Source organism: Salmo salar, chromosome ssa01 (genome assembly GCF_905237065.1).
Source record: "Salmo salar chromosome ssa01, Ssal_v3.1, whole genome shotgun sequence".
Lineage (NCBI taxonomy): Eukaryota > Metazoa > Chordata > Actinopteri > Salmoniformes > Salmonidae > Salmo > Salmo salar.
Genome location: NC_059442.1, coordinates 6,139,514 through 6,153,029, shown reverse-complemented (window position 1 = coordinate 6,153,029; position 13,516 = coordinate 6,139,514). Strand labels below are relative to the sequence as shown.

The 13,516-nt window shown below is 47.0% G+C and overlaps 1 protein-coding gene across 2 annotated transcripts in view; it reads left to right on the top strand.

Annotated features, from left to right (window-relative positions):
* cdkl1 (cyclin dependent kinase like 1 (CDC2 related kinase)) overlaps nt 1-13,516 on the top strand; it is a 24,631-nt gene continuing 11,115 nt past the window's right edge. Inside the window, exons 1-2 of one of the 2 annotated variants that reach the window (XM_014194945.2) lie at nt 1-281; nt 1,327-1,613. In XM_014194945.2, the coding sequence (XP_014050420.1) occupies nt 1,446-1,613 (168 nt within the window). In that variant the 5' untranslated portion in view covers nt 1-281; nt 1,327-1,445. The remainder of the gene's footprint in view (nt 282-1,326; nt 1,614-13,516) is intronic. The other variant, XM_045709183.1, reaches the window with a different exon arrangement.

The window sequence follows — 13,516 nt, the reverse complement described above, 5'->3', positions numbered from 1 at the left end:
GTTCCTATGGGGACCAGGCTGAAGAGGGGGTGGAGTCTGTTCCTATGGGGACCAGGCTGAAGAGGGGGTGGAGTCTGTTCCTATGGGGACCAGGCTGAAGAGGGGGTGGAGTCTGTTCCTATGGGGACCAGGCTGAAAGCGAAAGCCTTCGGAAAGAGAGACAGCAGCTCGACCAGTCGTTCCAACACCGTGAATGTCCATCTCCGCTCTCCTCGGTTTATCGTTCTCTCCGCTCTAAATTCCTTATTTTGCAAAACTGTGCATCCAAACGAGACCTGGAAGTAAGTATAGCTTTGAATATGACCAATAACCATATCGACTCATATTAAATGTATGTAGTGTTGAGATTATAACTTGTTTTGTAAACATGCAATTTTATTTTGAGTACTCTACATTTTTATGGCATGCTCGTTTTTTCGCTTTTATTTATGTGTTGGCTTTATGACACAATTATTTGAGTTAATGTGTTTTAATAGGCGTTGACCTAGCCAGGTAGACGGTTGTATGTATAGTGAAGGACTTTGATTTGTATTGCCTTTACAGAAGTTGAAAACACAATTGTTTTCTTTCCCTGTTTACCTTGGAAGACCTGTATATACTTTGCAATGCAAATGTTTTCGTTACGCAATCGAACTGTCCAAAGGCAGGTGTAAGGTTTCCACAAGCGAATAAATTAATCTTTAACTAGAATTAGATTTTAGGTTTATGTTTGGGGCTCCTATACACGTGATATGATCATTGCGTTATCCGTTAAGCCATTATTAAAAGCAACCACTTGTTTAATATACAGTAACGATAGGTTATGTTCTGTTTGCAGTAGGTGCAGCAGGTGTTATTATACAAACCCCCCCCCTTCTGGTTTTTATGGGGGGGGGGTCCAGTTTGGTTTTTACGACCTCCACACCAGTCTTTTGGGGTTTTTTGGGACACTGTTGACAACAATAACATGTTGGTGGCTAGATACGTTTAGGCAACGCAACATTTTCTCTTGCCAGGGCTCTTATATCTCATGGCTTTTTCATGCCTGCTGGTCCCATTCACTTTGACATGTTTTTGGGGCATTTGGGGACACACACACGGTGTAGAATATCATTTTCTTTGGCATCCCTACACAAGAATGAAAATGCATTCATTCAGCTCTACAGTTAAGTTAGCGTCAGGATACAAACATTTGAGTCAGAAATGTAATAACAGAACAACAAAAAAACGAATGTATCAGTATTTAATTCCCAAGGAAAACCTGATTAATTTTTTTTTATAATAATAATGTATTGCTCTTTAAAATCAGAAACTTCTTACACACTGATGTACTGGTTTGTTTTTAAGATCTCAAGTCAAGGGCCATCCCATACTGCGTTTCTTGGACCAAAACAAGTGTAAATCTGCTGGACCTGGTCGACTGCTCTGCGACTACTACCACTCCCAGTCAGTCCTCGGACATCACCATGGACAAGTATGAGAAGATGGGGAAGATCGGAGAGGGGTCCTACGGCGTCGTGTTCAAGTGCAGGAACAGGGACACGGGACAGATCGTTGCCATCAAGAAGTTCGTGGAGTCTGAAGACGATCCAGTCATTAAGAGGATCGCTCTGAGAGAGATTAGGATGCTGAAGGTAAAAAACCTACTCGGCCTTGAGCCATCTTTATTAAAACCACTCGGCCTTGAGCCATCTTTATTAAAACCACTCGGCCTTGAGCCATCTTTATTAAAACCACTCGGCCTTGAGCCATCTTTATTAAAACCACCCGGCCTTGAGCCATCTTTATTAAAACCACTCGGCCTTGAGCCATCTTTATTAAAACCACCCGGCCTTGAGCCATCTTTATTAAAACCACCCGGCCTTGAGCCATCTTTATTAAAACCACCCAGCCTTGAGCCATCTTTATTAAAACCACCCAGCCTTGAGCCATCTTTATTAAAACCACCCGGCCTTGAGCCATCTTTATTAAAACCACCCGGCCTTGAGCCATCTTTATTAAAACCACCCAGCCTTGAGCCATCTTTATTAAAACCACCCAGCCTTGAGCCATCTTTATTAAAACCACCCGGCCTTGAGCCATCTTTATTAAAACCACCCGGCCTTGAGCCATCTTTATTAAAACCACCCGGCCTTGAGCCATCTTTATTAAAACCACCCGGCCTTGAGCCATCTTTATTAAAACCACCCAGCCTTGAGCCATCTTTATTAAAACCACCCGGCCTTGAGCCATCTTTATTAAAACCACCCAGCCTTGAGCCATCTTTATTAAAACCACCCAGCCTTGAGCCATCTTTATTAAAACCACCCGGCCTTGAGCCATCTTTATTAAAACCACCCGGCCTTGAGCCATCTTTATTAAAACCACCCGGCCTTGAGCCATCTTTATTAAAACCACCCGGCCTTGAGCCATCTTTATTAAAACCACCCGGCCTTGAGCCATCTTTATTAAAACCACCCGGCCTTGAGCCATCTTTATTAAAACCACCCAGCCTTGAGCCATCTTTATTAAAACCACCCAGCCTTGAGCCATCTTTATTAAAACCACCCGGCCTTGAGCCATCTTTATTAAAACCACCCAGCCTTGAGCCATCTTTATTAAAACCACCCAGCCTTGAGCCATCTTTATTAAAACCACCCGGCCTTGAGCCATCTTTATTAAAACCACCCGGCCTTGAGCCATCTTTATTAAAACCACCCGGCCTTGAGCCATCTTTATTAAAACCACCCAGCCTTGAGCCATCTTTATTAAAACCACCCGGCCTTGAGCCATCTTTATTAAAACCACCCAGCCTTGAGCCATCTTTATTAAAACCACCCGGCCTTGAGCCATCTTTATTAAAACCACCCAGCCTTGAGCCATCTTTATTAAAACCACTCAGGCGTCACTGTTAACCCCCTGTAGACTTCACTGTTGTGCATGCAGCAAGGCAGGGGAAGGTGAATGTAGATACATGCAGCAAGGCAGGGGAAGGTGAATGTAGATACATGCAGCAAGGCAGGGGAAGGTGAATGTAGATACATGCAGCAAGGCAGGGGAAGGTGAATGTAGATACATGCAGCAAGGCAGGGGAAGGTGAATGTAGATACATGCAGCAAGGCAGGGGAAGGTGAATGTAGACATGCAGGGGAAGGTGAATGTAGATACATGCAGCAAGGCAGGGGAAGGTGAATGAAGATACATGCAGCAAGGCAGGGGAAGGTGAATGTAGATACATGCAGCAAGGCAGGGGAAGGTGAATGTAGATACATGCAGCAAGGCAGGGGAAGGTGAATGTAGATACATGCAGCAAGGCAGGGGAAGGTGAATGTAGATACATGCAGCAAGGCAGGGGAAGGTGAATGTAGATACATGCAGCAAGGCAGGGGAAGGTGAATGTAGATACATGCAGCAAGGCAGGGGAAGGTGAATGTAGATACATGCAGCAAGGCAGGGGAAGGTGAATGTAGATACATGCAGCAAGGCAGGGGAAGGTGAATGAAGATACATGCAGCAAGGCAGGGGAAGGTGAATGAAGATACATGCAGCAAGGCAGGGGAAGGTGAATGAAGACTCTGCTTTTCCCTGCCTTGTTGTATCCCAGTTGTACGTCATTGGAAACAAGTGGGAGGGGATTCTGTCTTTGTTCTTGGTCACTGACCCTGTTTTAAGAGCTTTCTGTTGAATACAGAGAATAGCAGCCAATGGACACTCAGTTAACATAGAGTCCTGGGTATGTTTTGACACTAGTTGAGGAAAATGTTTAGTGTAATTTTAGTTCAACAACAGGTTGCTGTATTTTTTTCTGTGTGATATTTGACTGTTGTGCGTCTTAGATTCACTAACAACAACCCTGAGAGCTGGCTTGTGATAGATTCAGCTCATCCAGAATTAACATTCCTTTCCCATTAGTATGTAGAATTAATTCTTTACCTTTCAGTCAGCCAGATGTGTTCAACAACAAACTAATTGCATATAATTGACAAGAATTAGCGATATTATACTGAACAAAAACATGAATGCAACATGTAAAGTGTTGGTCCCATGTTTCATGAGCTGAAATAAAAGATCCCATATTTTGTGAACAAATTTGTTTAAATCCCTGTTAGTGAGCATTTCTCAATTGCCAAGAAAATCCATCCACCTGACAGGTGTGGCATATTAATAAGCTGATTAGACAGCATGATCATTACACAGGTGCACCTTGTGCTGGGGACAATAAAATGTCACTCTAAAATGTACAGTTTTGTCAAAATAAAATGCCACAGAGATCTTAAGTTTTGAGGGAGAGGCCAATTGGCATGCTGACTGCAGGAATGTTCACCAGAGCTGCTGCCAGATAATTGAATGTTAAATTCTCTACCATAATCGTCGTTTTAGAGAATTTGTCAGTACGTCCAACCGGCCTCACAACCGCAGACCACGTGTAACCACGCCAGCCCAGGACCTCCACATCGTCTGAGACCAGCCACCCAGACAGCTGATGAAACTGAGGAGTATTTCTGTCTGTAATAAAGCTCTTTTGTGGGAAAAACTTATTCTGATTGGCTGGGCCTGGATCCAAGTGGGTGGGCATATGCCCTCCCAGACCCACCCATGGCTGCGCCCCTGCCCAGATTATGTGAACTGTAACTTTGTAATATTGTTACATGATGTGTTTATATTTTTGTTCAGTATATACAGTCCCAGTCACAAGTTTGGACACACCTACTCATTCCAGGGTTTTTCTTTATTTTTACTATTTTCTACATTGTAGAATAATAGTGAAGACATAAAAACTATGAATTAACACATATGGAATCATGTAGTAACCAAAAAAATGTGAAATCGAAACATTTTATATTTGAGATTCTTCAAAGTAGCCACCCTTTGCCTTGATGACAGCTTTGCACACTCTTGGTATTCTCTCAACTAGCTTCATGAGGTAGTCACCTGGAATGCATTTCAATTAACTGGTTAAAAGTTAATTTGTGGAATTTCTTTCCTTACTGCGTTTGAGCCAATTAGTTGTGTTGTGACAAGGGTGGTATACAGAGTATAGGCCTATTTGGTAAAAGACCAAGTCCATATTATGGCAAGAACAGCTCAAATAAGCAAAGTGAAATGACAGTCCATCATTACTTTAAGACATGAAGGTCAGTAAACACAGAAAATGTCAAGAACTTTGAAACTTTATTCAAGTGCAGTCGCAAAACCCATCAAGTGCTATGATGAAACTGGCTCTCATGAGGACTGCCACAGGAAAGGAAGACCCAGAGTTACCTCTGCTGCAGAGGATAAGTTCATTATAGTTACAAGCCTCAGAAATTGCATCCCAAATAAATGCTTCACAGAGTTCAAGTAACAGACACATCTCAACATCAACTGTTCAGAGGAGACTGAGTGAATCAGGCCTTCATGGTGGAATTGCTGCAAAGAAACCACTACTAAAGGACACCAATAAGAAGAAGAGACTTGCTTGGGCCAAGAAACACGAGCAATGGACATCTGTCATTTAGTCCGATGAGTCCAAATTTGCGATTTTTGGTTCCAACAGCAGTGTCTCTGTGAGACGCAGAGTATGTGAACAGATGATCTCCACATGTGTGGTTCCCAACGTGAAGCATGTAAGAGGAGGTGTTATGGTGTGAGGATGCTTTGCTGGTGACACTGTCAGTGATTTATTTACAATTCAAGACACACTTAACCAGCATGGCTACCACAGCATTCTGCAACGATACGCCAACCCATCTGGTTTGCCCTTATTGGGACTTTTGTTTTTCAACAGGAGAATGACCCAACATACCTCAAGGCTGTGTAAGGGCTATTTGACTAAGAAGGAGAGTGATGGAGTGCTGCATCAGATGACCTGTTCTCTACAATCATCTGACCTCAACCCAATTGAGATGGTTTGGGATGAGTTGGACCACAGAGTGAAGGAAAAGCAGCCAACAAGTGCTCAGCATATGTGGGAATTCCGTCAAGACTGGTGGAAAAGCATTCCAGGTGAAGCTGGTTAAGAGAATGCCAAGCGTGTGCAAAGCTGTCATCAAGGCAAAGGGTGGCTACTTTGAGGAATCTCAAATATAAAATATATTTTGATTTGTTTTATACTTTTTTGGTTACTACATGATTCCATATGTGTTATTTCATAGTTTTGATGTCTTCACTATTATTCTACAATGTAGAAAATAGCAAAAATAAAGACAAACCCTGTAATGACTAGGTGTTCCAAACTTTTGACTGGTACTGTATATACAAAAGTATGTGGACACCCCTTCAAATGAGTGGACTGGACTATTTCAGCTACATCTGTACCGACAGGTGTATAAAATTTAGCACACAGCCATGCAATCTCCATAGACAAACATTGGAAGTAGAATGGCCTTACTGAAGTGCTCAGTGACTTTTAACGTTGCACCGTCATAGATTGACACTTTTCCAACAAGTCAGTTTGTAAAATGTATGCCCTGCTAGAGCTGCCCCGGTCAAGTGCTGTTATTGTGAAGTGGAAACGTCTAGGAGCAACAACGGCTCATCCGCGAAGTTGTAGGCCACACAACCTCAGAGAATGGGACCGACGAGTGTTGAATCATGTAGCGCGTAAAAATCATGTCCTTGGTTGCATCACTCACTACCGTGTTCCAAACTGCCTCTGGGAGCAACGTCAGCACAATAACTGTTCATCAGGAGTTTCATGAAATGGGTTTCCATGGCCGAGCAGCCGCACACAAGCCTAAGATCACCATGCGCAATGTCAAGTGTCAGCTGGAGTGGTGTAAAGCTCACTGCCATTGGACTTTCTAGAGTGATTAATCACGCTTCACCATCTGGCAGTCTGACTGACAAATCTGGGTTTGGCGGATGCCAGAGAACGCTACCTGCCCCAATGCATAGTGCCAACTGTAAAGTTTGGTGGAGGAGGAATAATGGTCTGGGGCTGTTTTTTATGGTTCGACCTAGGCCCCTTCCAGTGAAGGGAAATCTTAACCGAACAGCATACAATGACATTCTAGACGATTCTGTGCTTCCAACTTTGTGGCAACAGTTTGGGGAAGGCCCTTTCCTGTTTCAGCATGACCATGCCGCTGTGCATAAAACGAGGTCCATACAGAAAAGGTTTGTCGAGATCGGTGTGGAAGAACCTGACTGGCCTGCCCTCAACCCCATCGAACACCGATTGCGAGCCTGGCCTAATCGGCCCCAACATCAGTGCATGACCTCACTAATGCTCTTGTGGCTGAATGGAAGCAAGTCTAGTGGAAAGCCTTCCCAGAAGAGTGGAGGCTGTTATAGCAGCCAAGGGGGGGACCAACTACATATTAATGACCATGATTTTTTTATGAGATGTTTGACGAGCCGGTGTCTACATACTTTTGGTCATGTAGTGTGTGTATATATATATATATATATATTAGTACCTAGCAGGTAATACTTGAGTGTCTAGTGCCCACCACACCACTAGACACTCTTTCTCAACAATAGAGTACTTTTTCTCTCTGGGTATCAGCTTTCTGCTGATGTACATGATGGGGTGCTCCTCCCTGTCGTGTATCTGGGACAGAACGGCCCCTAGTCCCATGTCACATGCATCCGTCTGGACCACCATCGGCACCTGGAAATCGGCGTTATGAGAATCGGATGGGAGCACAGAGCTTCCTTCAGGCGGCTGAACGCCGCTTCTGTTTCGTCCGTCCATTTCACTGTTTTCGGGAGGCGGGCCCTGGTTAGATCGGTGAGGGGGGAAGCTATAGCCGCAAAGTTGAGGATAAACCGGCTATAGTATCCTGCCAGTCCCAGGAAGGACTTAACCTGTGTCTTGGTGTGTGGAACGGGCCAGTCACGTACCGCGTGAACCTTCCTCTCCTGGGGCTTGACTTTCCCCCGTCCAATCAAATACCCCAGGTACTTCGTCTCCTCGAATGCTAGTTTGCTTTTCTTGGGGTTCGCGGTCAACCCGGCTTGTGTGAGCGCGTCCAGCACTGCCTGGAGGCGCGTCAGGTGCTCTTCCCAACCTTGGTAGTGGATGATGATATCATCCAAATAGGCCGCTGCGTACTGCTGGTGGGGTCGAAGTACTTTGTTCATCAGTCGCTGGAATGTGGGCGGGGCTCCGTGGAGACCGAACGGGAGCACCCGGTACTGATGCAACCCGTCTGGTGTCGAAAACGCCGTCTTCTCCCGGGAGGAGGCTGCCAACGGTACCTGCCAATATCGATGGTCAAGTCAAGGGTGCTGATGTACCGGGCCATTCCCAATCGGTTGATGAGCTCGTCCACCCTCGGCATGGGGTAGGCGTCGAACAAGCTTATGTCTTTCACACCCCGGAAATCATAACAGAAGCGCGGGCTACCATCCGGTTTGGGCACCAACATGATGGGGCTGCACCATGCACTGTGAGACTCTTCAACAACCCCCATCCTCAGCATAGCCTCCACTTCCTGTTTCACGGCCTCCCTTCGGGCATCCGGAATCCGATATGGCCTCTTTTGTATAATTTCCCCGGGCCGGGTACGGATGTGGTGTTCAATGAGGGTCGTGCGGCCAGGCTTCTCGGAGAACACCGCCGTGTTCCGATCGACGAGCTCCCTGAGCTCATGCTTTTGGGCTGGGTCGAGGTCCTCATTGCTCGGGACCACCACTGGTACCATTGGCGTCCTGGGTCCTCACCATAACCACCATAACACGGCCAAGGCTGTCCTCTCGTGCCACTTCTTCAACAAGTTCACGTGATAAATCTGTTGGGATTTCTGTCTCCCCGGTTGCCATACGCGGTAATTGACAGGCCCAACTTCTCTATCACCTCGTATGGTCCGTGCCATGTTGCCAGGAACTTACTTTCGGCCGTGGGGATTAAGACCAACACCCTGTCTCCCACCTGGAATTCTTGGGGCTGGACTCCCCGATTGTAGACCTGGGCTTGGGCGAGTTGGGCCTTCTCCATATGTTCCCTCACGACGGGCCATATGGCTGTCATCCGCTCCCTCATCGTCTCCACGCTGTGTAAAGGGGTCAATTGGGCTTCCCACACCTCTTTGGCGAGGTCCAGTAGGCCTTGTGGCCTCCTCCCGTAGAGGAGTTCGAAAGGGGAAAACCCAGTGGAGGACTGGTGTACTTCTCAGATTGAGAACATTAGGTGGGGTGGTAGCTGGTCCCAGTTCTTCCCGTCCTGCTCGATGACCTTCCGCAGCATTTGTTTGAGCATTTTATTGAACCGCTCGACGAGCCCACCCGTCTGCGGGTGGAAGACGGAGGTCCGGATCTGCTTGATCTGCAGGAGGGCACACAAATCTTTCATTAGGCGGGACATAAACTCAGTACCTTGGTCTGTCAGGATCTCGTTTGGGATGCCCACCCGGCTAAAGAGGTGGAACAGCTCCCGGGCGATTCCCTTGGATACCACCGCCCGTAGGGGAATGGCCTCGGGATACCGGGTGGCATAGTCCACTATTACCAGGATGTACTGGTGTCCTCGTGCTGTTTTTACCAGGGGTTCCACTATGTCCATGGCAATGCGTTCAAAGGACACCCCGATGATCGGTAGGGGGTCCAGTGGGTTTCGGTAGTGTGCCTTTGGGGCAGTCATTTGACACTCTGGGCAGCTGCGACAGTAACCTTCCACGGCCCTCCTAATCCCGGGCCAGTGAAACCGGGCAGCGATCCATTCCCGGGTCTTCTCCATTCCCAGGTGGGTGTGGGCCAGCTGAAGAACGGTTCCCACGTACCATCGGGGCAGCAACAATACCTCTCGAAGTTCCCCCTGTTGGTGCGACACCTGATACAAAAGGTTATTCTTGATTTGGAAATGGGGGTATCGCCAGTCACTCACCCCCGGAAGTAGCTGTCCATCCACTCCTACCACTTGGGCTGTGGAGGCTTTCAAGTTAGGATCCTCCCACTGGGTCGTCCCTCAGTTGGCCCCCAGGGGGTGTCTCGAGTGGCCCCTCGAAATAGAGGAGGGGGAGGCTGTGCTCTTCATCCTGTGGTTCCCCTGGGGGAGTCGGGTTTCGGCACCCCCTCTGACTCCGGACCCGTAGATACAGGGTGATTAACCGTTTGCTTCCGGGCCGCACAAGCAATGAGTCGTCCTCGCTCTCGTCTTCGGCTGGCTCGTACCTTCTTCCTCAGCTCGTGCCTCCACAGGGCCGCGAACCGCAGACAATCTCGTCCCTGTAGGAGAGGTACCGGCAACTCTGGTACTGCACCCACCATCATCTGGCAGTTCCCTTTTGGCGTCATGATGTTGGCCCATACGGTTGGATACCGCTTCGTGTCCCCGTGAACACAGGAAATGGACATCTCCCTACCACGTTCGGTATCCTGGTACAGCAGGCTCGTGGTTACGAGGGTAACCATACTTCCGGTATCTAATAGAGCTTCCATGTCGTGTCCGTCAACCTTCACCGGGACCATGAGTGCAGTTGATTTGTGGTGTGCCCAACAGGAGGTGACGTAGTTCACTGCGTGACCCACCTCACCTCCGGGGCTTGCTGATGGCATCGACTCCTCTCGAGCCGGGCAATTCCAGGCAGTGTGCCCCCGGGCGCCACACTCAAAACACCTCCTTTGGTCTCCATCTACCTGGGGTCGTCGGTGGCGGGTCGGCCCTCTCCACGGGTTTGCAGTCCCTTGGCCCTGCCGACTGTCGGTTCAGGGTACACAGCAGTGGGGCTGTCCTTCCGACTCCTCGAACGGGTCGCCGACTCAGCCCGGGTCCCACTCTGCAGGGCCTGATTGTTCTGATGCGTCTCCACCGGTTCCAGGAGGCCTTCCAAGGTTTGGGGCACACATAGACTCGCTGCCCTCGTCATGTCGTGGGGTAGTGCCCGTAGGAAGCGATCCAGGACCACTTTGTTTAAGGATGGAGAGGGTGGATACGTCGGTTAGGAGCCACCCCATGGTGACATGCAGTAGGTCGCTCATCTCAACGGCTCGGGGGAACCGTTGAGCCCGATGGGCCAGGCTGTACCCGTAGCGGCTGAGTATCTCCCGTTTCAGTCCGTCGTAGATAGCCGACCTGTTCATCGTTCCCAATACGCCTTTTGGGCATTCCCAGAGAGGAACGGTGCCAGCAGACTGGCCCACTTCTGCCTTGGCCATCCTTCCCGTAGTGCCGTCCGTTCAAATGTACAGAGGTAGGTTTCGATGTCGTCATCTTCTGTTAGCCTGATTAAGAACTGGTTTGGATGTGATTCAGTAGACGCTCCTCCTTGTAGCTTCTTGATTTCCTCAATGAGGCGGACATTTTGTAATCGCTGTTCCTCCAGCGTTCGTTCCTGAACCACCTGTTGTGCTTGTTGGGCCGAGACGAACTGAGCTATCAACTCGTCCATGCTGATGCTGCGTAAACATCAACTCTGATCTGAACACATTATCAGGATGCCTGCATTCTCCACCACTTGTGGCAGACCAGGGGGTTTGGTCAAGTTGTTTACACAGATCAGACACGGACAGAGTAGGATTAGCTCAGTTTCAAAGGTGTTTATTAAAATAAAAGTCCAACAGAAAAGAATAGGTCTTCCCCAAGAGACCCTCTCCGGGATACCGTCTTCTGGGCTCCGGGTCTTGCTGTATCCTGTGGGGATCAAAAACTGAACTCCCTCCTGTTTCCTCTGGTACCGTCCCCAACTATACGGGAGTCCTTTCCTCCCCTAGTCTCTCCCCTGTGTGCTGCCCTTCTGGCAGCTTTATGGGACTTGTACAGCTGGTGAGCAATCAGCCCTTGATTACTCACCAATCCCCAATCAGCCCCAATTAGTCCTGGCCGGAGAGCCCGTCGAGACCTGCCACGTCCAGCAGATGGAGCCATCGCCTCGTGATGTATACTCTGTCTGTCACCAGGCCTCGACGAGTCTCCCCCTGGTGGCTGACCTGCTGTACGCGTATATATACACACTACCGTTCAAAAGTCTGGGGTCACTTAGAAATGTCCTTGTTTTTGAAAGAAAAGCACATTTCTTTGTCCATTAAAAGAACATCAAATTGATCAGCAATACAGTGCAGTCATAGTTAATGTTGTAAATGACTATTGTAGCTGGAAACGGCAGATTTTTTTATGGAATATCAACATAGGCGAACAGAGGCCCATTATCAGCAACCATCAGTCCTGTGTTCCAATGGCACGTTGTGTTAGCTAATCCAAGTTTATCATTTTAAAAGGCTAATTGATCATTAGAAAATCCTTTTGCAATTATGTTAGCACAGCTGAAAACTCTTGTCCTGATTAAAGAAGCAATAAAACTGGCCTTCTTTAGACTAGTTGAGTATCTGGAGCATCAGCATTTGTGGATTCGATTACAGGCTCAAAATGGCCAGAAACAAATAACTTTATACTGAAACCTGTCAGTCTATTCTTGTTCTGAGAAATGAAGGCTATTCCATGCGAGAAATTGCCAAGAAACTGAAGATTTTGTTCAACGCTGTGTACTACTCCCTTCACAGAACAGCACAAACTGTCTCTAACCAGAATAGAAAGAGGAGTGGGAGGCCCCGGTGCACAACTGAGCAAGAGGACAAGTACATTAGAATGTCTAGTTTGAGAAACAGACGCCTTGCAAGTGCTCAACTGGCAGCTTCATTAAATAGTACCCACAAAACACCAGGCTCAACGCCAACAGTGAAGAGGTGTCTCTGGGATGCTGGCCATATCTCAGACTGGCCAATAAAAATAAAATATTAAAATGAGCAAAGGAACACAGACACTGGACAGAGGAACTCTGCCTAGAAGGCCAGCATCCCAATGTTGCCTCTTCACTGTTGCCGTTTAGACTGTATCATCTTGTCTGTTATAGACGGTATCATCTTGTCTGTTATAGACGGTATCATCTTGTCTGTTATAGACTGTATCATCTTGTCTGTTATAGACTGTATCATCTTGTCTGTTATTAGACTGTATCATCTTGTCTGTTATAGACTGTATCATCTTGTCTGTTATAGACTGTATCATCTTGTCTGTTATAGACTGTATCATCTTGTCTGTTATAGACTGTATCATCTTGTCTGTTATAGACTGTATCATCTTGTCTGTTATAGACTGTATCATCTTGTCTGTTATAGACTGTATCATCTTGTCTGTTATAGACTGTATCATCTTGTCTGTTATAGACTGTATCATCTTGTCTGTTATAGACTGTATCATTGTATCATCTTGTCTGTTATAGACTGTATCATCTTGTCTGTTATAGACTGTATCATCTTGTCTGTTATAGACTGTATCATTGTATCATCTTGTCTGTTATAGACTGTATCATCTTGTCTGTTATAGACTGTATCATTGTATCATCTTGTCTGTTATAGACTATCATTGTATCATCTTGTCTGTTATAGACTGTATCATCTTGTCTGTTATAGACGGTATCATCTTGTTATATTGTTTTGTTGTTGTGACATACTGTATGGGCTTGACAAAACATGTCATGCCAACTACTATGGTCATTGCCTGACCAAGTAGCTTCCAGTAGCTTCCTCATCCTCCTCATCCTCCTCATCCTCCTCATCCTCATAAACAGTTCTTCCAGTAGCTTCCTCATCCTCCTCATCCACCTCCTCCTCATCCTCATAAACAGTTCTTCCAGTAGCT